The following is a 27,708-nucleotide window of genomic DNA, read 5'->3' on the forward strand; positions in this document are numbered from 1 at the left end:
TCTAATGGTTATTACGTTATAGACAACAACACTGCTACCTATTTTTGTTTGCCTGGATTTACAGTAAATGGACAAAACAATACAGCACATTGTAATGGGTCAACTTGGGAACTACCTAGCCTTACTTGCACAGGTAGTATTATTTCGTTTTATCAATTTTCTTTAAATTCAATTTAATTTAGTTAATCTTTCCGTCAAAAACGTTTATAATTAAATTACATTTTTAGTTTAGAAAAAGGTTAAATGCCACTTCTCTTATTATTTATTTTCTTTTCACTAAGGAATATGTGTCATTAATTATTTATACATGTATCAAGTATAAGCCATCGGAAACTTATTAAAAAACCACAATTGTTGAACTTGTTATATCATATTCGTTCTTATTTATTACATGTAGCTGTCTTATTGAAAGATCAGAAAGAGACTAACAAGATGGTTACTTCTGAATGATAAATATGTTCACTTTATTCCTTTAAGCGCAATTCTGTCCTTCTCCACTGGATATTGCCAACACAGACAAGATATCTAGCGGATTCAGCAACGGAAGTTTAACAGTTTACAGATGCGTGTCAGGGTTTGTTTCAAACGGGGCGGATCCTTATATCTCCTGTAATGGAACGCACTGGTCTAATACTGTGTTTTCTTGTTCTGGTAAGATTTAATGGTTTTTAAAATCGTTGCATGGTTGTTTTCTAGGAAATGTAGAAACATATAGAGCATTTAATCGAAATATTCTAAAGTAAATACGACTATATAGAATATATGGAAAAAAGACCCATCGTATTGTAATGATATGTTGAAATTATAGTGTGATTTTCATTTTGGCTCAAATGTATATCACTCATTAGTTCCCATTGTCTGTTGAGCTCCTCCGAACATACAAAACACTACTTTTATTAATAAGAATCAGACAACAGCCATCTACAAGTGTTTATCTGGATACACTGTCAAGGTACCCAGTGCATTCAGCAACGGAAGTTTTACAGTTTACACATGAGTGTCGGGGTCCGTAGCTAACAAAGAGGTTCCGTATATTTCTTGTTACGGAACACACTGGACAAACACGCTGGTTGAGCGTTCTATTGAGAAAAAGTTTCAAGTTTAAATATTTACATCCATATTTTATTCATACATTTTTTCAATATCCATCACCTAAGTTTTTTAATGGCAATGTTTGTCAATGACCTTTAACTCTGTGATAAAGTAGTGGTAGAGATGATGAATTGCCAACGATGCAGAAACACAATCTACAGAATCATACAATAAATGATTATTAAATCAATGATCCGGTCAAGACACACTTAATATTGTTATCAATATAAACATTACCTTTAACGATTCCTTTTTAGGCGGGTTCTGTCTTCCGCCGCCGGATATTGCAAACACAATTAAAATCTCCAATGGATCAAATACCGGAAGTTTAACAGTTTACACATGCGTGTCAGGATTTGTTGAAAACGGAGAGGATCCCTTTATATCCTGTAATGGGACACACTGGACAAATACGTTGTTTGCTTGCTCTGGTGAGCTTAAAATTGAACTCATAAATGATTTTGAAATACTGTTAACATGAACATATTAATGGACTATGATTCCCGATTGCCTCGATTTCCATTTTTTCATTCAAGGCCTTAATGTGTTGATCTGGTAGTGCCGAAACAAAGAAATACGTAGTATTCTCAACAGAATATATTTTATATAACATGAAAGCACTTTACTTCTATATCAGGTGTACATAATTTTTTAAGTAGGGTTGTTTTAATCGGCCGGCAATCAAAAAATGCCTTTTTCATAAAATTGTTGATTTTATTCATCGTTTGATAGTTTCCAGTGAATGTGGGCCTCCACCAAGTCTACCCAATGCAAGTTACTTTTTGGAGAATCAAACAACGGCTGTTTACAACTGTTTGTCTGGTTTCACGCCCAGCAACGCAAACAATGCGATCCATTGTAAAGACTCTAATTGGAGCAATATCAGCTTAACGTGTACTTGTAAGTTTCAATTTTTTATAATTATTATTTCATGACACTAATATTTGGGGGGTTTTGTACAGTATTTATTAACCTTATTATATCTCATCTATTAAACGTCACGGTTATGTTACATTATTTGAGAACAGAAATAGAAAGCACTACCACTTGGTAACTATGCAAGTGATGAAAATCTCTATTGTTTCAGCCCAGTTATGCACCTCTCCCCCGGAGGTCCCTAACGCTGTCAAAATAATCAGTGGATTCAGCAACGGAAGTTTAACAGTTTACACATGCGTATCAGGGTTTGTTGCCAACGAAGAGGTTCCGTATATTTCTTGTAACGGAACACATTGGACAAACACGTTGTTTGCTTGCTCTGGTGAGCTTATTCATGATCCAAGCTTATAATTGTTATTTCTTGAAATAAAATTGATAACTATTTCTTGAAACAAAATGGTCATTTATTGATCATTCTAATTAACAGATTCGCTTAAGAAGCTTAAAACGGATTAAACCGTTGCAACTATATATTTATTTCTAATGTCTTTTATATGTACCTTCCAGTAACAAATTCTTAGTTTTGTAATTGTTACTAGTTACGTGGTAAAGTAAATATACATATCATACAATTGCCGACAATCACTTAATAAAAAACGGATTAATCTGATGTATATTTTCATAACCATGAAGTAATTCAAACCATGGCAAATTTCCTTTGCAACCGTGTTATCTTGTTTTACCCAATAAGGTAGTCTTAGTTTTTGGATAACAATATATATTGTTTTTTATGTGTGAAAAAAGATTTGTAAAGATGCTTGCAAAATGAAAAAAAAAAGACATTTCAAATGATGACATTTCTGTTATGTATGCCCCAGTTGCCAGTGACTGTGGGCCCCCTCCAAGCCTCCCAGATACTAGCTATATTCTGGAGAATCAGACAACAGCGGTGTACAGCTGTTTACCGGGCTATACATCTAACAACTCCAACAACGCAATCTACTGTAAGGACTCTGTATGGAGCAATATCAGCTTAACATGCATTGGTGAGATACTATTATATTTAAACATCTATGTTCAAAAAACCCTTTATTTCGCTATAATTACATTTTAAGTTATCAACTAGTACTAATATGCTTGTGATATCTTTTTAAGAGTAATTTTACATTAGAAACTTTATCGAACAATCTTTAATTAAAATGTATACTTCAAAGAATATACATGTAAGTCAGTCTTTCTTTTACGTGCTAGCCAATTTGTTGGATTATTTGTTTGATTGGTACTGTAAAAACAAAGAAATAAGCAATCATCTCAACAAAATACATTCTATATAACATGAAAGCACTTTACTTCCATGTCAGATGTACATAATTATGTTTTTTAAGTAGGTTTGTTTTAATCGGCCGGCAATCAAAAAATGCCTTTTTCATAAAATTGTTGATTTTATTCATCGTTTGATAGTTTCCAGTGAATGTGGACCTCCACCAAGTCTATCCAATGCAACCTACTTTTTGGAGAATCAAACAACGGCTGTTTACAACTGTTTGTCTGGTTTCACGCCCAGCAACGCAAACAATGCGATCCATTGTAAAGACTCTAATTGGAGCAATATCAGCTTAACGTGTACTTGTAAGTTTCAATTTTTTATAATTATTATTTCATGACACTAATATTTGGGGGGTTTTGTACAGTATTTATTAACCTTATTATATCTCATCTATTAAACGTCACGGTTATATTACATTATTTGAGAACAGAAATAGAAAGCACTACCACTTGGTAACTATGCAAGTGATGAAAATCTCTATTGTTTCAGCCCAGTTATGCACCTCTCCCCCGGAGGTCCCTAACACTGTCAAAATAATCAGTGGATTCAGCAACGGAAGTTTAACAGTTTACACATGCGTATCAGGGTTTGTTGCCAACGAAGAGGTTCCGTATATTTCTTGTAACGGAACACATTGGACAAACACGTTGTTTGCTTGCTCTGGTGAGCTTATTCATGATCCAAGCTTATAATTGTTATTTCTTGAAATAAAATTGATAACTATTTCTTGAAACAAAATGGTCATTTATTGATCATTCTAATTAACAGATTCGCTTAAGAAGCTTAAAACGGATTAAACCGTTGCAACTATATATTTATTTCTAATGTCTTTTATATGTACCTTCCAGTAACAAATTCTTAGTTTTGTAATTGTTACTAGTTACGTGGTAAAGTAAATATACATATCATACAATTGCCGACAATCACTTAATAAAAAACGGATTAATCTGATGTATATTTTCATAACCATGAAGTAATTCAAACCATGGCAAATTTCCTTTGCAACCGTGTTATCTTGTTTTACCCAATAAGGTAGTCTTAGTTTTTGGATAACAATATATATTGTTTTTTATGTGTGAAAAAAGATTTGTAAAGATGCTTGCAAAATGAAAAAAAAAGACATTTCAAATGATGACATTTCTGTTATGTATGCCCCAGTTGCCAGTGACTGTGGGCCCCCTCCAAGCCTCCCAGATACTAGCTATATTCTGGAGAATCAGACAACAGCGGTGTACAGCTGTTTACCGGGCTATACATCTAACAACTCCAACAACGCAATCTACTGTAAGGACTCTGTATGGAGCAATATCAGCTTAACATGCATTGGTGAGATACTATTATATTTAAACATCTATGTTCAAAAAACCCTTTATTTCGCTATAATTACATTTTAAGTTATCAACTAGTACTAATATGCTTGTGATATCTTTTTAAGAGTAATTTTACATTAGAAACTTTATCGAACAATCTTTAATTAAAATGGATACTTCAAAGAATATACATGTAAGTCAGTCTTTCTTTTACGTGCTAGCCAATTTGTGCCCTTCTCCCCCGGACATAACAAACGCTGTTAAGGTACCTGGTGGATATAGTAACGGAAGTTTGACTGTCTACACATGCGTGTCTGGCTTTGTTCCTAACGGAGAGGATCCATATATTACGTGCAGTGGAAAACTCTGGACGACAACGTTGTTTGCCTGTTCTGGTGAGCATTCAAAAAAAAATCATGAAAAAAAAAATAGATTAAGATGCAAACCATTTGACATAAACGCTATTTTCACTGGCATAGATATATACTTCAACCCTTTATTTATTGAATTGCTACTGCCAATGGACTATGATACCGATTGCATCCATGTCCATACTTCACTAAAACCCCTTATTTGTTGGATTGGTACTGTAAAAACAAAGAAATAAGCAATAATCTCAACAAAATACATTCTATATAACATGAAAGCACTTTACTTCCATGTCAGATGTACATAATTATGTTTTTTAAGTAGGTTTGTTTTAATCGGCCGGCAATTAAAAAATGCCTTTTTCATAAAATTGTTGATTTTATTCATCGTTTGATAGTTTCCAGTGAATGTGGACCTCCACCAAGTCTATCCAATGCAACCTACTTTTTGGAGAATCAAACAACGGCTGTTTACAACTGTTTGTCTGGTTTCACGCCCAGCAACGCAAACAATGCGATACATTGTAAAGACTCTAATTGGAGCAATATCAGCTTAACGTGTACTTGTAAGTTTCAATTCTTTATAATTATTATTTCATGACACTAATATTTGGGGGGTTTTGTACAGTATTTATTAACCTTATTATATCTCACCTATTAAACGTCACGGTTATATTACATTATTTGAGAACAGAAATAGAAAGCACTACCACTTGGTAACTATGCAAGTGATGAAAATCTCTATTGTTTCAGCCCAGTTATGCACCTCTCCCCCGGAGGTCCCTAACACTGTCAAAATAATCAGTGGATTCAGCAACGGAAGTTTAACAGTCTACGCATGCGTGTCGGGGTTCGTTGCCAACGAAGAGGTTCCGTATATTTCTTGTAACGGAACACACTGGACAGACACGTTGTTTGCTTGCTCTGGTGAGCTTATTCATGATCCAAGCTTATAATTATTATTTCTTGAAATAAAATTGATAACTATTTTTGGAAACAAAATTGGCATTTATTGATCATTCTAATTAACAAATTCGCTTAAGAAGCTTAAAACGGATTAAACCATTGCAACTCTATTTATTTTTAATGGCTTTTACATGTACCTTCCAGTAACAAATTTTAAGTTGTTTAAAGTAAATATACATATCATGCAATTGCCGACAATTACTTGATAAAACACGGATTACTCTGATGCATATTTTCATAACTTTGAAGTTTTTGCAACCGTGTTATCCCATTTCACTCAATAGTGTAGTTTTAATTTTTTGATAAAAATATTGGTTTTTATGTGTTAAAAATAGATTTGTTAAGATGCTTGCAAAATGAGGAAAAAATAGACATTTCGAATAATAACATTTCTATTATGTATGCCCCAGTTGCCAGTGACTGTGGGCCCCCTCCAAGCCTCCCAGATGCTAGCTATATTCTGAAGAATCAGACAACAGCGGTGTACAGCTGTTTACCGGGCTATACATCTAACAACTCAAACAACGCAATCTACTGTAAGGACTCTGTATGGAGCAATATCAACCTAACATGTACTGGTGAGAAGCGATCATTAATTAGATATCCATGTTTAAAAACCTTTTACTTCGTTATAACTAAATTTTAAGTTACTGAGTATTATGTAGTACTAGTATGCTAGTAATACCTTTTTAAAATCATTTAACATTAGAAACGTTATTGAACTATCTTCAGTTAAAGTGTATACTACAAGGAATAAACATCTTAAAGTCATTTTTTCTTTTACATAGCCATTTCGTGCCCTTCTCCCCCGGACATAACAAACGCTTTTAAGGTACCTGGTGGATATAGTAACGGAAGTTTGACTGTCTACACATGCGTGTCTGGCTTTGTTGCTAACGGAGAGGATCCATATATTACGTGCAACGAAACACACTGGACGACAACGTCGTTTGCCTGTTCTGGTGAGCATTCAAGAAAAATCATGAAAAAAATAGATTAAGACGCAAACCATTTGACATAAACGCTATTTTCACTGGCATAGATATATAATTTAGTTTATATCACTGATTAAAAATATGTCTTTATTCAGAATCGATACTAATCGATACTAATTATTCTATTTCAGACAGCTTTTGTCACGAACCACCGAGCATTCATAATGCTGATGTGCTTATAGAAGGTTTTCAGACCGGGAATTTGGCGTTATACTCGTGTGTAGAGGGGCATGTCGCGACTGGTGGACTGTCAACCATAACATGTAACGGAACGCACTGGTCCCAGACTAACTTTTCCTGTCTAGGTTGGTCTAGCTGAATTCATTCCTGTGTATTTTCGCCCCGTGTTATCTTCGTCCCCCCCCCCCCTTTTGTTTTACTTGCAAACGGTTTTGCACCATCTTGAATTCGCCATATTAAGTTGTGATTAAAGAGAAATAATTTGATACATTGGAATTCGCCAAGTCTTAAATTCGCATGCTGACAATGAGGGCCAAAGGGGCGAAAATAAAAAAGGGGCGAATATTTCCCTGTAAACAGTATTCAACGAGTTAAAATGTAATATTTTATGCTCTGTATTAATACAACTTTGCAGCGACTTCATACACCTAGCATTACACTTTGCATGCTAATTAATTAATCATAGAGATTATGTTATTCAACTTACTTGTAGGTACTCAGTCTTTTATGAAAAACACTTCTGAATTCCGCACTTGACCAAAATTAAACATGTTATTTTGCAGAAGGCAGTCTTCAACCCTCTCTTTGTGGACCTCCGCTAGCTTTATCTAATGCTTACTATGAAATCACAAACAACACTGCTACCTATCATTGTCATAGAGGATACACGGCCAATCAGACGGACAACGTTATCAGCTGTGTACAGGGACAGTGGGAGGAGCCTAAGTTATCTTGCCTGGGTAATAGTATCGGCACTGCACGCTGCCACCCTTCTCATATTGTACAACTATTCTTATGAAGTATAGATGTATTGAGTGTTTAGTTTTATCATGCATTTTCTTCACTAATGGGAAGGACAGGATAGTTTGGGCAACTTAACTAAACCCCAAACATTTCTGGTTTAAAAAAAGATAAATTTTGAATTGTTTGAATTAAAATAAGAAATGATTTATTCTTCCATCAATATACATGTGTACAGTTATTCTTGAAATCGTAATCCTAGTCTTCAAACGTACACACTTTTTCTTTAGATATATCTTGCCCAACACCTCCGGATATCGCCAACGCGCTGAAGATTTCTGACGGATTACACAACGGGAGCATTACCATGTATGCGTGTTTGCCAGATTACGTAGCTAGCAATGCAGCCAATACCATTGTGTGCAACGAAACAAGTTGGACGCTAACGAATTTGTCCTGTTCCCTAGGTATTAGTTATAAATTCATTTTCGTTACATTGCAATTTTAATTTTTATGCTGAATTTGCGGGAGTCCACTTGGTCACTCCCTCTCCTCCCTGGATAATCCAAATTAGTAAATTACTACGCTAAAGCCACATAGCAAATAACTGTCATTACCCCCACCCCCCCCCCCCACCCCTCCTCTCGAAAAAGAAATTCTTGGCCTTTGCAAGCTTTGATAATAATAATAATAATACGGATTAATACCGTCGTATTAAAATATTAAAATTAAATCTTCTATACTCCAGATCGACCTTTGATACATGTATTTCAATTTTTTTTTTTTATACAAGGGATGGAACATTAGCATTAACCCGTTATGAGGTTTTTTTTCTTATTACTCCAGTATCAGCGCCGGCGGGGTGTGAACTGCCTCCTTCTATCCCGAATGGTTACTATAAGGTCCAGGGCGACACCGCTTCTTACCACTGCCTGGGTGGATACACGGCCACCACCATCACTAACACCATACAGTGTGTGGGGGCGGCGTGGGAGCAACTCTCACTACAGTGTATAGGTAAACATACAAAGTTATTTAAGGTACCTCACTACACCTAAACTTAACCTTTTTAAGACAATACGTCACACGACGGTGATTTAAATGCTTTAATTGTTAAATTGATTGTATGAAGTTTGAATCCGTCTGGGGCTTTTGCTCAGATATACTGAATTCAGGTTTTGAAAATGTAATTTTCTATCAAAATTGCACATTTTTAGCCTATTTGACTTGAATACTTCTAACCCATCATGCTATCTATCATAGTCAAGTAATTTTCTGCTGATTCAGGAAACTATTTCAAAGTGTAGTGAGCCACCTTAGTTAATTAAAATGGTTAAACAATTACATACCTTTCCATGAATTGTTTAATTTTTAGTGGAGAATAGAAATCGAACTGTGGCTTTTTTGGTAAAATTGGGTTAGATAGACTGAAGAACTTTATTTGATGTCGGTACATGTACATCATCAAAACTTTTCTTCATAGTACACTTTTCTATTACTTCGAATTCTTTCTAAAAAAATATCCCAATGTAAGTATTAATATTGTTCGTATTATGTATCTTAATTGATAAGGTTCAAAAAGCATAGACAAAAGTTTGAATCCCACGCATAGTATTTGTCTGCGACTTTGCTAAATCTTAGTTTTGCAAACGGATTTTTTCTCGCATGACAGAACTGCAATTTGTTGGGCTCTTTTATCTAGCTGATTTTTCTGGAGAGCTATACAGTTCAGCAAACCTCGACCAGTCTGAGTCTTAGCGATTGATCGTAATGGTTTAGAAGACTGGTCGTTGCTCTCCAGCGATCAGAATATAACCCAACTATGTTTTCTTTTATTCACTTTAGTTACTAGCATTTTAAAATTTTTGTATCGATAACAATTCGTTTATAAATATAGATATGAATTTCAATTTATTTCATACAGCTGTGGGAAACTTTACGAGCACAGCGGTGGTAGACGGAAAGTTCGCGAAGCTAAGAATTCCCAAAAATAACACGAATGCTTACGAGCGGAGCCTGACCTGTGCGGACGATTCTCGTCCCAGCGCCAGAGCTATTGGCGGAGTGGGGACCGCCATCTTGTGTCTGGTAGCGGGGCTGATCTTTCTTTCAGATTGTGTATCATATTTTGAGAAAACTAGCATCAAATCTTCTCAAAAAGCGGCATCGTGTACTTTGGATTCATCGTGTACTTTGGATTCATCGTGTACTTTGGATTCATCGGAAACGAGTGCAGTGCATGTGTATGTAGAAAAAACAGATTCCGAAACGTAAATAATTCAATGGTAAAATGGGACATGCAAATCAGCAAAATAACTATCATATTAATGATAATAATATGTGTGTGCGTTGACAACTCTTATATGTATTTACATGTATGTATTGTTTCAAAAACATTCCGTATATGTCATTATATGTAGACTATTTAGCAAAAAAAAATGAGGGTATATATTTGAAATCTTTTTTCTTTTTCAAGACTACAGTAAAAATATCCCTAAATATTAATATGAGATATATCATTTCTATGTAAGAATGGTAAGAATCACAGAGTAATATGCTGATCTGGCTGGCCACGCATAGTACCACTGGTACCACTAAACAGAGAACTCTAGAGAACTTTGGAGAACTCTAGCAATTTTTGAATATTTAAAGTATTTAGGACGTATTTTTGCATTAAATATGAAGAAAAAAGTTGTATTTTAGTCAAAATGTATATTCAAAATATTTGGTTTTAAGTACATATTACACGCAGAAAAATAAATCTTGACCAAAATCGTAACCATGCTCCTTAAGGGTCAATCCAATGTTTTTTTTTACCTATCTGATGAAAACGTGGGTGTATGGGTGTTTTTCTTTTTATATTAATACATTGAAAATAACTTCTAAACATGAATTTAAGAAAACTTATTTTAATTATTAACACAGTTAAAATTTGTCTTCTGACAAGCAAATGGAAAAAAAAAATTAAAAAAATTCAAAGACTGGAATTGTTTGAACACTTTCAAATACATGTGTATCATGAACATCTGATCCATTACTGAAATTGACAAATTGATCACTAAATGCATCGTTTTAATAACTTAGAACTTAATGTTTGAGCATTGTCAATCTGACAAAAAATAATCACTCTCTTAAAGTTTATGATAAACATTTAATGTACAAAAAAATATCAGAAGTGTCATTTTTCTTTGATATAAACATTAAAATGGAATGTTATTATTCATAAAACATATCAATGGTAACAAAACAAAAACAAAAAATAACTGAACAAATAAGATTGTTCATAACTTATTAAACAACATTTACATGTAAACTATAACAAAATAAAGATCTGAAATGGAAAACCAAATGACATTAAACAAATCTTCAAAGCCATAAAACAGTCATAAAACAGTCATGAAAGTTTCATCTGTCACCGTAACTACATCTCATACTGTACAAGCCAGAACATCTATGATATCAAGTTACTGTACAGTTCTGTTTTTCTCGATGTTTTTAAAATATAAAGTTAACTTGTATTCATCCTCAGCATATTTTGTGGTCTCTTGCAAACTATCACAATAAATACATTTATTTGGATCAAAGGAACATTATTTCTACATGTACATGTAAGACATGTACCATACTTCATCACGAAAAAATCCCAGTCATGTAGATCTAGTATCATGAAATGATATTAATTGAACAAGAATTGGATTCAACAACTTATGAAGTAAATAAAGCAAGCCAATCATATTGGAATGCAAGATCTATGATAATTGAGATAATTTGGAAACAAAAGAAAAAAGAAAAACACTGCAATATACTCCAACAAGCATTTAGACATTTACCTAAAATAATTTCTTGCTTGAAGTTCAATGTGTTTTATAAAAGATTGACTTACGTTTACTCAAAATAAAATTACAATTCAAAAAAATATTTGTAATGTATTTCTATTTTAAATACACAGTCAATCATCTTTATGAAATTCTAAATAAAAATTTTGTTAACATGTTGACACCTGTTATTTTTACTTAACAATTCGGACAATTAAAGCAGTGAATGGTTATTTTGATTGTTAAATTGAGACAGACACAAAGACAGACAGGCAGTGAATGGACGGACATATAAACACAGTCAGCAAAAGTTCTGTACATCAAATGGAAAACTATTCAGATTATAATGACAGTGGAACAATAAAACATCAGCAACCTTTTCATTCACAAACATACTTTCCACATGGTACAAAAAATACCACATATACTCATTAACAACTCAATGAAAGAACTGAATTCATTTTAACAAAAATTCATTGGTGGATTTTCAGTGATATTTCATACTTTCTGAAAGAAAGACAATTCCACAAAATGCAAGAACATTAACTCCTATCATTACCACATCACCCAGACGATCGTTATTGTAGAACCTATGGTACGCAATGTCATTCAAGTCTCTGAACCTCTCTGCATAAAAATCAGTTTCGGACGCATGACTAGACATATATGTAGCAAATGGAGCATGATTGAGTTGCTGCTCTTCGGAACTACTCTGGGAGGGGGTATCTGTGGAAAGCGACTCTAGACCCCCACCCTGGTCTGCGTAAATGGACATGACCTCGGGGTCCTGGAAACTACTGTTGTTACAGGTGATGTTCTGGTGGTTGGGGAAGATGTCACTGGCTTTGATTGACAGGGCCACTGATTCGTAGAAGGTATATGATTGGCCGGTGAACTGCTTGGCGTGAAGGGGGTGGTCAGTCTCTAAGTCTGGTGTACTGTCAGACGAATCTATATTCATCACAGCTCCCTAGAAAGACAATGAGCAAACGATAGAATTAGACAAGTCTTGACTTAAAAGGAGAAGTAGTGTTTGCATATTATATAGCAAGTCATTCTATATATCAACATTCTGTAATAAAAAGTCTGTCTTCAACTGATTGACAGACTAGTAATTGGTTCAATAAACAAGAGGGACTTTGGACAGTACGTGACAAACTCTGATTTGATGAAGGCGGGGTTTACTCATGGTTAACTGTCAAGTCATTGGCTGATAGATATGAATACATTGAACGCAATGACATTCTTTCAACTTCATCCAGGGATTATATTTTGTTGAAACAACATCAATTTTCCACAATAGAGCAGATCTTGACCAAAAAAAATTCCAGTTTTGACAGTCTATAAATATAAATGAGCTTCTTTTAGTGAATTATAAGAAAGGGGTCAATATCTGAAAGCTTCTTTTGATGAGCAATCTAGATAGTAACATACATTCCCTTAAATCCAAACTCTTGTTAAAATGGTTCTAAGAAAGTAAGGATAGCTATGTACAGATTTTGCATAGCTCATACATGTAATGCCTCTGAAAGCCTTCAAAATGAAATTCAATTGAACAAATTTTAATGATTAAACATAAATTTTACCCATCCTCCCTGGTTGATGATGAAGTCTGCGGCGTAATCAGACAGGAGCTGCGTGGTGTAATCAATCAGGTTCCGTAACCCTGTGTGTCCTGTTTCCACTGCCCTCCATGCGACACTCTGTCCATACACCAGAAGGAACGCTACCTAATAAACAATATTATGAATATCAGGCTATTTGGCTACATGATATATGACTGTATATAATGTACATATCAATTACATGTTAATGTAATATATGATTGATCACAAATACAGTTTATGAGTACAAATTATTAATGATTTATCCAGTAAATAAACTGGTATTAAAAAATGTTAACTTATCTATTCATTGAATATATAATTTATCATCAATCCTACAACATGTACAAACATGGTGTACATGAAATCTTAATATGAATTTTTAATCCCAAATACAAAATTAATATTTTAAGATCACTCCCACGCTTGACTGTGAAATCATATATACTCCTTAATCATTCAAACATACATGTCAAACAAAGTCAAATGAAATCCTCTTTCTCTTTACCTGTCTCCACCCTGGGAGATTGTGGTCCACGATTTGACAAGCCATGTCTCGGAACACTTCGTAGGAGAACGTCTCCTGTCCACTCAGGAACAGTCGGTACAGCACGTCGTCCAGCTGGAACTCGTACTTGGCACGTACCTCGTCCCCGATCCTGGCCAAGACGCGAGCAGCGTGGGTCTGGGGGGTAAGGGGTGGGGTCAGAAGGGGGGACATCATCTCTCCATTCAGCTTCATGGCTGGAAAGACAAGAAAACACTGAGTTTTGTGCCATAAATTAATGCATATACATGTATGTTATTTTATTCTAATTGTGTTACACCATTGAAGCAGTAATGCATACATATACCAGGCATATCTAATATAATACATGCAATACTAATGGTGGAACTTAAGTTTATCATTCTATTGCTACAAGAAACATTTGTTTACATGGTTTCAAGTTGACAGTTTTGTGGGATACCATGATCAGTTGTGAACAAATTTTGTATCCACTAAAGTATGATTGACATATATATTAAATATTTACATGATTCTTGTAACTCTCTGAAATATTAACATACAATTAATGAGGCTGACCTTTCTCAATCTCTGACTCCAGTGAGGACAGCTCCTCCCTAATCTCTGCCCTCACATAGTCCTCCACACTCTCCTCAAATGCAGGGCAGGCTTGATTGACAATGTGGAGGTGGAGCCTAGTCCTGTCCCCTGGATTAACGCTGGCTGAGTGGGTGTGGCCTTCGATGTGACTACAGCAGCAGCCATCAATCTCGTGGGAGGTGACAGAGTCCCCACTCCCCGGGGAGGGGCCACTGTTGTCTATGGAGACACTGGAGGAAGACATTGTGGCTGAGGAGCTAGCGCTGTCACTGTATGTGTAGCTGTAGGCAAGGAAATGAAATAAACAAGTATTCTTTAGGCTAAAAACATGAAAAAACTCAATATTTTAATAGGCAAACACATAAATCATTAAGTTTTCTTTCCCAAGCAATATTGAATCAGGTCAAATGCTGCTGCATTTCCTTATTCTATTGCTGCATTATAAAGGGAAACAACTCAGTTTTTCATATTTATGCTAATATGAAAATTGAGAAATTACCTATAGCATAGGTTACAATAAAGATAAATCCAATTTAATTCTTGCTGGCCTCACTATCCTTTGAGGCCAAAGGATTACTCAGTATAAACTATAATTGATGCAAGTATTACAGAATCTTTTTTGACTTATACATTAAAGACACAAACTGACAAATTCATGTCACAAATAAATAGGGATGGGACGATCCACCGATGCACCGGTGCATCACGATATTTATTTTGACGATATTTGGTTCGATACATTTACCATTAATACAACGATACCTTACCGAACTTTTTTTATTTTTCAAAAAATATCCGAGCTTCATATATCGGCTATTTTTAGTCCGCGCGCCTAATATGAAAGTACAAAGATGGCGGAAAACCTTGTAAAGTTGTCAAAACTGTTAGGAAGCTAAATATGGAGTGTGGAAAACTTTTGGAGTACTTGTTTATGAAAAACTAGTGTACACGAGACTAGAGTAATTTGTAAATTGTGCAACGCTCATTATGAATATAACAAAATAACTTTGGACATGCGGTAATACATCGGCAGGTTGAATAAATTTTAAAATTTTATTCATGTTTTCATTTCATTGCAATGTATCGTGATATGTATCGTATCGCATCTCATGTATCGTGATATGTACCGAATCGGCTCAGTACAGTATCGTCCCAGCCCTACAAATAAATTCCAGCCATATTCTAAATCGTCTCTCAATTAACATATATTATCACAATCAATAAAGTCAACTAACCGTACAAAGTACAAGGATCAGAAAGACTTTTCACATTGAAGGCATATGCTGGTATACATGTTCATGTAAAGCATGCAATCTTACAATGTACCGGTACATGATTGTACATGTAAACATCTTGCATCAAACTTCCTTATGTGAATTACATGAATTCAGAAAAGTGGGACTAAATTTATTAAAAGGACATTTCTACTCTAAATCTCAATATACACTTGTATTTATAAGTCATTACACTTACACATGAATTTCTCTGTTCTCTTCACTGTCAAACTGCTGGTAAGTGGGAACAGCAACTTCACTATCCATTACCTCAGAGCATATACCCCTATGCTTGACTTCTTTCTCAATTACTGCTTTCACCACATCACACAAAAGAGAGTCCACAATCTCATCCATCTCCTTAGAATTCTCTGTCAGATTAACTGGTGGCCCATTGTCTTCTGACTTTGGCACAGCGGGCTCCAAGTTTGCCCAATCCTCAAAACTGGGTTCAAATCCAGCTGATTTGGGTGTAATGAGGGCAGGTTCTTGATGGCAAGGGAACAAAGACTCTGGGTGCAATACCAAATTGTCAGGAAATAAATCACTGGACTTGAGATTATTGGATTGAGGTAAAATGCCTGACAATTCACCATCCGCCTGGAAGGCTGGGAAACTGTTTCTTTTTTGGGGTAAAGAATGAACACAAGACACAGAATTTTTTTCTTTGGTCACTTGCACATGACCATCATGATTATCTATCATGACAAAATGTTCTGAGTTCACAGTTTCCAGGGATCTGGCCTTCCTTCTTGGGATCTTCTGCTGCTCTGTGATGGAAGTGGACGATGATTGAGGCCTGTCTTCCTGGGTTGGATGATCGAGGGTATTCTGTTTGCGTAGACCTGCTTTATGATTGCATCGCTTGTTGAAGTCTGGAGTCACCGGGAGAGAATGGCAAAATCTCCTGTACAGGAAGGAAGTATAAAAAAAATGAAATGTTGCAAAATATATACCAATACAGAGTAAGTAGAATTTTAAAAATCTGAGCCAGATTCTTTATAGCTTACTGTGTCATTCATTTGTATTTTTAGCTCAGATGCATGTAAGTTGTATTTAGAATTCACAAAATATCATAATCACACTTATATTGTCATAATAAAATTAAGTCCTTACACTGAACAAGTCCTCAGATTCTTGATTACTAATAAAAATGTCATTGGACTCAATTGAACAAGAGAGAGAATCCTACCTGAACAAGTCATTAACATTACTCAACCTGAACAAGTCCTTGGAGTCGACTGAACAAGGGGGAGAATCCTACCTGAACAAGTCATTAACATTACTCAACCTGAACAAGTCCTCGGACTTAACTGAACAAGAGGGAGAATCCTACCTGAACAAGTCCTTGGACTTCTCTGAATGAGATGGAGAATCGTGGGGATTTATGCCTAGGAAGTTGAGGACAATCAGCTTGGTTTCCAGCTTAAAGCTCTCGGGCGTGTATGAAGATTCCGGTGGGGTCTTAGCTGCCATTGCTTTCTACAAAAACAATCAAACAATTCTTATAATCACAACTTATTACTCTACAGATTCTTAGTACCATCTTAAAATATCAAATTGTTATAAGTATCTACGCAAGACATCTTAATTTTTTTTTTAATACATGCAATCTGATTCCTGATCAACAGCAAGACAATCTATAATTTAGTTAACTAATGCCAAATAGATCTGCAGTGGGCTTAAAGCATATTAAGAAGTTTCAGTTTTAAAAAATGTATGTACCGGTAGTATTATAACGGTTGATTTCCAGCGTTTCGTAGAATAGCAGGAAAATGTTTCATGATAACGTGTTGAACTGTTCAAATAGATTTGCGTAGGAATACAGGGCGGGGCCATAGGAAGGCCAGTATAAAAGGGTCAGTGTTAATAGCAAAGGTCATTCTAGCCAGTTTCACTCAGGGCATGAAACTTAGGTTCTTTTTTCGCAGGCAGCATGGTGGCACCAAATGACGAATTCTTACAAAGAGTTTCAAAAATAATGGACTCCAAACTGCCTTCATTCGAGCAAAAGATATCCAAACATCAAAAACAGCAACATGAACAGCAGTTGTCCAGGATTCAAGCAGCAAATTATATAGGGAATTATATTTATATGTTACATTTTATGTACACACGATATCGATGATGCATTTTCATTAAAGGCCAGCCGCCCACAAAGCTTGTCTGGCTCACACCTAAGATGTGTTGCTGTTAATTTGTTGGAAATATTCTTATAAGTTTATATTATACGTAACAATACATGTTATTTGATTGCTAGTTCTGATTTTTAGTATAATGAAGTTTCTAATAATTCTCAATTCTGGCTAAAGTTTGTCGCCAAATTAGACACCCAACTTAGATGACATTTAGCACTATAAAGATCTTCTCAAACAAGTCAAATGCCAGTAAATAATTTCTCTATTATCTCCATACTAACTTATTAATAATATACTTTGTACTTGCTCTTGGATTGGTAAATAATCCAGTTTTTCAAATGCTGGAACCTAATTTGCATTCAATTCAGCTATTTGTAGTTGAATTAGTTTAGGATATTATTATATACATTTCCTAATACATAATAAACAAGTCTGAGAGATGTTTGTGAAACACTTATGCCCCCCTTCCTTGGAAACATCCACAAAGAAAATGAACGTTAACTGAAAATATTTGGAATTTTTTTTAAGTCCAAGGGGCATAACTCTGTAGAAATTTGCTCTATCATACCCAAAATTAAACTTGACCTAGACATTATTTAGATAAACCTGTATACCAAATGTCATATCAATATGTGCACCCTCTGTGAATAAAATGAGCGGAAACTGCAAATAACTGGAATTTTTCTATGTGCAAGAAAGAAAAAAAAATGTGTGTCGAAAATTGCTCTATCGTACCCAATATTAAACTTGACCTAGATATTATCATGATAAACCTGTATACCAAATTTCATTTCAATATGTTCATCCTCTGCAAAGAAAATGAACGGAAACTGCAAATAACTGGAATTGTTCTACGTCCAAGGACCATAACTCTGTCGAAAATTGCTAGACCGTACCCAATATTGAACTTGACCTAGATATTATTATGATAGACCTGTATACCAAATTTCATTTCAATATATTCATCCTTTGCGAAGAAAATGAGCGGAAACTGCAAATAACTGGAATTTTTCTAAGTCCAAGGGCCATAACTCTGTTAAAAATTGCTCGATTGTACCCAATATCAAACTTGACCTAGATATTATCATGATTAACCTGTATACATACTAAATTTCATTTCGATATGTTCATCCTCTGCAAAGAAAATGAGCGGAAACTGCCAATAACTGGAATTTTTCTACATCCAAGGGCCATAACTCTGTCGAAAATTGCTCGACTGTACCCAAAATTAAATTTGACCTAGATCTTATCATGAGAAACCTGTATACCAAATTTCATTACAATATGTTCATCCTCTGCGACGAAAATGAATGGAAAATGTTGGTGGACCGACAGACAGCAGCAAAGCAATATGCCCTCTCTTCTTTGAAGGGGGGCATTAAAATCTGATCAGTAATACACAATTTTACATTTTCATTCTGCATGACCAATTGAGTAATTCTCTCCACTAAATTCAAAATTAATTTCATTTGTAGGGTTTTTTCCTGGTGGAAAACTTATTATCCTTACAGGCCATTCCAAAACTTTAAGCTACATTAAAAACAATGACAAAAATTGACCCCCCTTAAAAAGCTTATCAAAATGTTTGAAAAGTAAAAATAAATGGCCAGGTTAATTAAGGTAAAGTTCACACTAAACATGAAAAGATTGTAACGACTGGACATCAGCGATCTTGATGGCATAATTTATTTAAGTACTAGATTAAAAGAAAGAACTAGATTAAATAAAAGTACATATAATATCCAGGAAATTTTCGTGGTCGGATTTATTTCCCCCGATTGTACAGCTGATATCAGAATTCTCAGCATCCTGATTTAGCCAGTTTTACTGAAATAATTATTATGGCCAATATAGTGTCACAGAAAACATACAGAACATGATGGTATCATCTACATGTAGGTCTATACCATACACACTCCAGCTTCAAAAGCTTAATAGAAACTTAAGACAAACCTCCATTAAAGTCCAAAAGAGCGTTGGCCAAGAGTTGGATTACAGCCAAACATTAATATTGGAGTAGACACAATCATTTATCAAAACTGACCCGATGTATAACATTGTGCTATCTTTGTAGGACATTGTGTGTCTGAGTGTGTGTAACATATGTGTATAATTATCATGTCATTGCATGATTATGTTTGCAACTAATGAATAATATCTTTAACTAAATTTGAGGGCCATAATATTGACAGCTTTTTCAATTCCAAATTGGAGTAATTTCTTTACAATTATCTTAAATTTCTCATCAAACCTGGAAGCTTAGACTCTTTAAAAGTATTTGTTTCATCGTTGACTATAATTACATAATAATGTTGTAGATTTATGTATACAGTTCAGATCTTCAGACTTTCAATGCGTTGCAAGTACAAACAATAAAACAAGATATCTGTGAGCCAATGCTTACAAGTGATACATGTACCCAAGCTCTTATGTGAATAGACAAAATCAGCAAAGTTGACATATATTTAATAAGGAGTTGCCATCAAATTTGCCATAATAAGGCCAAATTTTGGTCAAAAATATTCAAAGTAATCAGTTAACAGGGTGACATTTGATTGGTACAAAAATGAATCCCAACATAAGGCATACCAACACAAATACGGTGTTAATATTTCAAGCATTTACAATTAATTACCTGCATGGTAATAATTGGTGAGAAAAATTTCACAGAAATTTGATAAAGACACAGACAGACACACAAGGGTAAAACAATATACTCCTCCTTCAGAGCGGGGACTACATGTACTATAAATGTCAAAAAACATAATGTAAACTAATTTGCTCATCATTGTTATTCCTGTCCGAGAAATTTTCGGCAGGTAAAAAATGAGGTTTGCAATTTAATCGTCATCCCAGATTTTTCTTACTGTGATCTCGAACCAATCTTCAAATGTTCTGTTTACTCATAATCCAGATACCAGGTAATCTACATCCTGAAAACACATATATATCTCACTGGTAAACCCCAAATAGAGTTGGTTTACAATATATTCCTTCTTTGGAACTTAAACGAACCATACAACCTTATTTGACAAAATATTATTTTTCATACCTGGTTAAAATGTCTGCTCATATGATAAAAATCTGCATTATACATGTACCTTTGTGATAAGCATACTAATTATATCAAAATGTGTGTGAGATTTATGTATTGCATACTTTGTATGTCATTCAAAACATTAAGGACAGTTTTAAAAGGCAACATTTTGCTTTGAAACAGCAATATTACAAGGATGTTGTTTTGTAATTGCCTATTTTTATCTGAAAGCTGATAGTCTATTATTCTACTGTTATTCTAACATTCCTGAGATATTTTACTACTGATTCACCATCTTATTTGCATCAAACATTTTCCAAAACACCCTAACCGACCCCAGAAAGTGAAGTATATTAAATTCACAGTCACTGTATCGATATCACATTGAGATTGAGAGTACGTCACTATTTTTTTTTACATGTAAAGGAACTCCACCATTTCATTCTACAGGACTGGTGATGATATTTAAAATACATTCTTCCCAGACAAGTAAAGTAAAAACATCTAAAGTACAATGTGTCTGACTCAGGAATTTTTGCAGAATTATTTGCATAATCATGTTAATTAGGCTAATAAGTCAATAATTTGCGCACAATTATCTTTTAGTGGCCAAAACCTACAGTATCCAAAGTTTTTTGTATTGATGGCAATGTAAGTGTAGCTCCACGGTCCGTCAACTCTTTAAAACCACGCATGTGACAAATACCAGAGACAAAAACCTCTTCAGCTCTTGTCACTTGTGTGATCTTTCCATGCCTTTCAAATTTTGACATTTTTAAAGATTTAGATTTTCATCATCGTAAAAGTTTATTATTTGAAATAAAATAAACATTAGATATTACCTCCACTGATTAACTAAGCCTATATCAAATCATCTGACATGTTTACTCCTTCCTACTTTCACATTTCGGACGGCATTTTTCCTTCGTCTAACCGACACCGGAAGTGTGGACTACGTCATCAGTTATTGCTCCCCTCACAGTCACGAGAGTTTAGCCAGAAACTTGTCGATTTCTTCACGGTGCTCGTTATTACACAGCTGTCAAGATGGCTATGAGTGATCAAGATGTTCAGAAACAGGTATCAAAATGCTGTGTTTAGATATGTCGTGTATTCACATGATAATTAAGCCGTCGATGTAATTATTGATTTCCTGACAACACAGCTATTCAAGATGTACCCTATGTCTTCATACCTTTCACACGTTTAAAATGGCCCATGTTATCTTTTTCATCTTTAAGAAATGCAAAACAATGCATTTTATTACTTGGTTTTGATAAATATGGATTTATTATAATGGAATTTTTAAAATGATTTTACTTTGCCGGTATAGATCCTACAATTTATCAATTTATACTTTTAATCATAACGTTAGGTACTTCAAGGAAGTCTCTGGGTATTAAAGGTAATAAAACAAATGCTTATATTGTATGACTTATTATAGTGAGATTGGGTTAGTATAAAGGAATGGTTATCGGACTTACCCTAAGCATGCAGCCCAACTGGTCTGCATCTTTTGGCCTTGTGGTAACGTTGCTGATCACAGGTCTGTCAAGTCACCCATTCCTGTAACAATATTTCACTACAGTAAAAGACGCTTATAATGAAGTGCCAGAGATGGACTTTTTGCTTCATTATTACATGTAGCAGCACTCTGATTCATTTCAAGTTACAGTAATAACATATGTAATAATAAAAGTCTCTGGGAATGAAAATCGCTTCACTGTAAACGTGTCAATTTATTATAAGCGTGATGTGTCAATTCATTATAAGCGTGATGTTCACCATAACCATGTTTTACAGACAGGTTCGAATACTGGCGCCAGATAGCTCAGTTGGTAGAGCACCTGACTAGAGATTTAGGGGGCCCAGGTTCGAACCCAGGTCTGGTCCGTCATTATTTCTCCCATCCCGTTACATTTGGTGCAGTGACAAACCCCTGGAACTGACAGGTTAACTCCTGCCAGGGGAAGAGCTTGGGGTGATCTTCGAGGGTGAAGATCATTTAAGAGGGGAGGAATGTGACGGTCAGACCGGTTAGAATACCGGCGCCAGATAGCTCAGTTGGAAGAGCACCTGACTAGAGATTCAGGGGGCCTGGGTTTGAATCCCGGTCTGGTCCATCATTATTTCTCCCATCCTGTTACAACTGTATCTGCATGTGTATAGTATAATGAGGACTGCCCTCTCCCCCTTCCTGATTTAGACTTTTGGGATAGTTGATTCTCTTTTTCATAGAAATTCATTTGATGTTGAGGATTAAACCTTATGTCTTTTTTCTCCCTTTAGATTAAGCACATGATGGCTTTTATAGAGCAGGAAGCCAATGAAAAAGCTGAGGAGATTGATGCCAAGGTTGGTAACTGTAATTTATGTTATTAGCTATGCTATAATTTGTTACACAGTGGTGGTCTTGCACTATTATATAAGTATATAACATATTTGATTGACCTTTCGTGTTTAACAAAATATATAAAAAAAATTATAATATTTTACAAGAGAGAGTAATCAGTTATTAAAAAATAGATGTAAAATGTATTTTGTTGTACAATCCAACAAGGAACTGTACACCTAAGATTGTGGCATGTGGCAAGTTTATTCTTCCATATTTAAATAATATTTCAATCTAAGAGAACAATGTTTGTGTTCAAAGTGAATAATGAATTAAAGAAATTGAAATTTTGTCATTGTACACGATAGGAAGGTAATTTGGAAATCCTATCATTTGAATTGTTTCTTTATCAGGCAGAGGAAGAGTTTAACATTGAGAAAGGAAGACTGGTGCAGCAGCAGAGGGTCAAGATTATGGAGTATTATGAAAGGAAGGAGAAACAAGTGGAATTACAGAAGAAAATGTAAAAAAAAAAATGTTTGATATAGTATATAATAATTTCTATATTTTACTGTTTATAAACTGAATTTCATGTATTGAAATTGAAAAAAAAAATATTTTAGTTTATTTACCATTTTAAAAATTTTTTGGTGTAAACTGTGGAACAACTTTTTTCATGTAACATTAGGATCATTTTTTGATGATTGTATATTAATTTGATATGTTTTTTTATTCAGTCAAAGTTCCAACCTTCTCAATCAATCAAGACTAAAGATTTTGAAAACCAGAGAAGATCTCCTAAAGGTATTCTTTGAAAAACACATAGTTTATATATTGTTGTAGTTAAAAGTATAATATAATTACCGGTATGTATCTGAAAGGGGGTTATTGCAGAATGGTTTGGTATTTCTCATATTTAAACTTTTATTACTATAGTGAAAGTATATAATGGTGCTCAGCACATTTAGCATTCAAAGAGACTTCACAGTGGTTATGACACATGTGCAACCACATTCAATGGTATTGAAACTTAAGTTGTTTTTTTCTCTCTTTTTAATTAAAAAAGTGAAACATGGAAGTTGAATACCAGTTTTTAGTTGTAAAATGCAGAAGACATTGATGTGATTTGGACCCTAGAAAATTAGTCTTTAAAAGGCTGATTTTATTCTTATAACTGACATTATTCTCACCTTAGGACCTGATGGAGGAAGCCAGACAGAGACTGAGTAAAATCACAAAGGACAAGCCCAAGTACAAGAAATTCATGGAGGGACTCATCACCCAGGTAAATACACCAAAGTGAAATCACAAAGGACATCCTAAAAACAGTACATTAACAGAGGAACTTATTACTGATAACGATTTTAATGTAAAAAAGAAAAAACAGGCCCAAGTGCAAGACATTCCTGGAGGGACTTGTTACCCAGGTAACATGGGGGGGGGGGGGGGTTAGGTAGAGTTTTCTTATTACTTATCCCATGCCCCATTACTTTATTTTAGACTACATGGTTTATTCTAGAAGTTTAAAAGAATGCATTTGCATACAAGAGGAATTATAGATTGTTATCTGAATGATTGATTTGTGGAGATGGAAAATAATTTTTTTTCTAAACAATACTCTATAGTAATGCAAAAGGAAATATTCTTTAGATTAGACTGTTGTTTTTGGTTTGTGTATTTTGGATAATAGCTTATACTTAATGAAATGGCAGAAGTATTATATACTTACACTTACACAAATATTTAGTGCTAAATCACAATGGAAATCTGAGTTATCGCCCATTAGCCACAAATCTTACCTTCAGGACTTTCAATGTAATGTAATCACTAAATGCAGCTTTTAAATTAATAAAAATTTCGGGGCTTATTATAATATGATGTGACTTGATGAAACATTGCAAGGCTTTACAATGTAATATTTCAGGGTTTATTCCAACTGATTGAGGCATCAGTGGTTCTGAGGTGTAAACAGGAAGATTTAGACTTGCTTAAGGTAAGTTCTATCAATATTTGTCTTCTAATTTACGTAACTCAACAAAGTCTTAAAACTCCATCCATTTTAGGATTCAATTTTGTTAAATTTTGTTCATTTCTTGCATGTAAGCATTGTGTAAAGTTTTTACTGTCATCAACATGTGTTCAAATCAAGATTTTTGCACCGTTCTTTCTTTGATTTATATTTTTAATTTAACTATTTTTTTAAAAACTAAAACTGCATTGTTATGAATTCAATTTCTATAATTGAATAACATAATATTACACTACAATAATTTTTTTGTTTTCTTTTATAATGGTAATTTTTACATGCAACTTGTGTTGTACAACCATACAGTAATTAAGCAGAAAATGGAAAGATTGCTCAGACAGTTGGTAAATGAATTGGCATTTCTATACCTCATTTTCAGGAGAGTCTTCCAGCATCTGTTCAGCAGTACAAGGAGGCGACAGGAAATGACGTCTCCATCACCATCGACACCGATAACTTCCTCGGAAATGATGTGTAAGTCTATTGGCATAAAGTTGGATAGGTTATTTCCCTTTAATTGCAGTATGAGTGATTGCAAACAAAACAATGTAACAATTGTAAAATGAAAGTTATTTAAAATAGAAACTTTTATTTATAGAAAAAATAGGAAATAACTTACTGTTCTTGTAATATTTTGATAGTGCATATATATATGTCTTAAAATTATTCAATATTGAAATTTTACATTTTGAATAAGCCATGTACCATAGCATATGATTATGTATTTTGAATGAGGTTATCTTTAATATTGGCTTTGACTAATCATACTTGTTGTTAATGCTAATGTTATTAAGAAATCAACCGAGGAAATATTCACAGAAATCAAGCTTGTAACATTTTATTTTGTATGTGTGTTACGTCTTAACGTAAGTGAACATAATATCTCGCATCTTTGATTGTAGATCTGGAGGAGTTGAGCTCCTAGCACAACACGGGAAAATCCGGGTTGAGAACATGCTTGAAAGTCGTCTTTCTCTCATTAGTCAACAGGTAAAAAGTTCCGTCAATCAAATGTCCATATTCTTCAATGAAATTTAGACAAGGGAGAAAACTCTACCAAACAAATGTGAATTTCTTATCAATGAAAAAGATTTTTTTTTTAAATTGTAAGAAATATTTGAAAATTCATTTTTAAAAATGTTGTATCATTAAATGATTTTCCTGTTTTACTTATAATAATTGAAATGATGGAAAATGTGATAATGATAGACAAATGAGAAAGTAAGAACAGATGTTTGGAATGAAAATTGTCTGGTTAATTAATTTCTCAATCTTTTTTCCCATTTACTTTTCAGATGATTCCAGAGCTGAGAACAATTTTGTATGGAGCAAACCCCAATAGGAAATTCATGGATTAAAGACAGTTAATATGGGATCTTATAGACAAAATATCTAATACACCGCATCTATTTAATGTATAGTACGCAATCTAGTCAGTGTTTGACCAATCGTAGGGAAGGTTATAGATGCCGTTGGATGTAACATTGCTGCCATACGCATTTTGAATACCCTATATAAATTAATATATAACTATACTGATATTTACGAGACATGTGAACAATGCTATACAGTAATTCAAATTTACTCCCAATTAATTGTAACGATATCAAAATTTAACAATGTCTGATTTTTTTTGAAAAGGTTGAAATCCATGACGTAATTTAGGGTATAGAGTTATTTCCCTTTGGATATACTACTCCCTATATTATACACCGTATAATATGTAACCCAGAATTAGTGTCTTAGTCTTGTCAAAGGAACTGTGATCATTCCATTCATTTGTATCAGTGCTACAACTTGTATGTGTATCCATAGTACATTGTTGATATTTAATCAGGGTTATAAACTGTGAGATAAAAATATCTGTGTTTGTGTATTATTTATTTCTCAAACTGACAATGTGTACTGTACGTATATTTAAAAAAAAAAACTCCTAATCTATTTCAATATATTTACATCCACCAAGCAATATTCCCACAATTTTTACGGAAATTGATTGTAATTCATAGGTCTGTCAAAAATGACAGGACTGAAATCTACACGCCCCGTTTATCGAAATGTCGAAACCTTCAGCAACCCAGGAAATATCACGGACTGCACGAAATAATCATGATGATGTCAAACTAAAATTCCCAGAAGACGATTTGGCCGTTTCTTTTATCTAACGTTCTAATGTACATAAGCAATAATTAAGTGAATATTTCTTTTACTTTTTTCGAGCACTTTATTATAAAAAGATGTAAATATACTAGTAAACAATAAAATGCTTTCTTTAATAACGATTCATGCGGGTGATGGAGGTAGCGGGTTATGTATTTTTTCTGCAGTTCTGCCACTTTCATACCCCGCATGAATCACTAAAGAAAATATTTTATTGTGTAAATAAATAATGAACACATAGTAGACTGAGTATAAAACAACTTGATCAAATGGTAGTCTTTCTTACTGAACGAATTAGTGTGTTAACGTGTATACATGTGTTGCATATCGGATTTTTACCTGTCTGAAATACTTTTCAC

The 27,708-nt window shown here is 34.2% G+C and overlaps 4 protein-coding genes and 1 long non-coding RNA gene across 7 annotated transcripts; 4 read left to right on the forward strand and 1 right to left on the reverse strand.

The window, feature by feature from the left end:
• The first annotated feature begins 285 nt into the window (after positions 1-285).
• Positions 286-3,131, forward strand: LOC128185150 (sushi, von Willebrand factor type A, EGF and pentraxin domain-containing protein 1-like). Its single transcript, XM_052854823.1, has 7 exons — positions 286-289; positions 478-651; positions 1,350-1,523; positions 1,825-1,992; positions 2,180-2,353; positions 2,850-3,017; positions 3,127-3,131. Exons 1-7 carry the CDS (start codon positions 286-288, stop codon positions 3,129-3,131), a joined length of 867 nt encoding a protein of 288 aa, XP_052710783.1.
• Positions 3,132-3,453: 322 nt separating this feature from the next.
• On the forward strand, positions 3,454-4,618 carry LOC128183396 (uncharacterized). Its single transcript, XR_008243587.1, has 3 exons — positions 3,454-3,600; positions 3,788-3,961; positions 4,457-4,618. It is a non-coding gene; the product is annotated as an uncharacterized LOC128183396 (long non-coding RNA).
• Positions 4,619-4,834: 216 nt separating this feature from the next.
• On the forward strand, positions 4,835-12,077 carry LOC128183377 (uncharacterized). 2 transcript variants are annotated; one of them, XM_052852366.1, is made up of 7 exons: positions 6,367-6,520; positions 6,731-6,904; positions 7,069-7,242; positions 7,681-7,857; positions 8,149-8,325; positions 8,705-8,875; positions 9,783-12,077. In XM_052852366.1, the coding sequence occupies exons 5-7, from the start codon at positions 8,226-8,228 to the stop codon at positions 10,130-10,132; spliced, it is 621 nt and encodes a 206-aa protein (XP_052708326.1). In that variant the 5' UTR covers positions 6,367-6,520; positions 6,731-6,904; positions 7,069-7,242; positions 7,681-7,857; positions 8,149-8,225; the 3' UTR covers positions 10,133-12,077. The 2 variants fall into 2 exon arrangements, with proteins under 2 accessions (XP_052708327.1, XP_052708326.1); XM_052852367.1 differs by lacking the exons at positions 6,367-6,520; positions 6,731-6,904 and adding an exon at positions 4,835-5,003.
• Positions 10,982-21,777, reverse strand: LOC128183369 (uncharacterized). Of its 2 annotated transcripts, none has more exons than XM_052852359.1 (7): positions 21,674-21,777; positions 16,993-17,138; positions 15,856-16,563; positions 14,362-14,663; positions 13,786-14,021; positions 13,260-13,403; positions 10,982-12,643 (listed from the first exon to the last, which is right to left on the reverse strand). In XM_052852359.1, exons 2-7 carry the CDS (start codon positions 17,130-17,132, stop codon positions 12,161-12,163), a joined length of 2,013 nt encoding a protein of 670 aa, XP_052708319.1. In that variant the 5' UTR covers positions 17,133-17,138; positions 21,674-21,777; the 3' UTR covers positions 10,982-12,160. The 2 variants fall into 2 exon arrangements, with proteins under 2 accessions (XP_052708319.1, XP_052708318.1); XM_052852358.1 differs by lacking the exon at positions 21,674-21,777 and adding an exon at positions 20,662-20,831.
• LOC128183382 (V-type proton ATPase subunit E-like) lies at positions 21,755-27,049 on the forward strand. Its single transcript, XM_052852371.1, has 9 exons — positions 21,755-21,911; positions 23,121-23,186; positions 23,577-23,686; positions 23,901-23,967; positions 24,359-24,448; positions 25,088-25,156; positions 25,569-25,663; positions 26,092-26,179; positions 26,485-27,049. Exons 1-9 carry the CDS (start codon positions 21,879-21,881, stop codon positions 26,545-26,547), a joined length of 681 nt encoding a protein of 226 aa, XP_052708331.1. The 5' UTR covers positions 21,755-21,878; the 3' UTR covers positions 26,548-27,049.
• The last annotated feature ends 659 nt before the right edge of the window (positions 27,050-27,708 follow it).

This window comes from Crassostrea angulata, chromosome 5, assembly GCF_025612915.1.
Source record: "Crassostrea angulata isolate pt1a10 chromosome 5, ASM2561291v2, whole genome shotgun sequence".
NCBI lineage: Eukaryota > Metazoa > Mollusca > Bivalvia > Ostreida > Ostreidae > Magallana > Magallana angulata.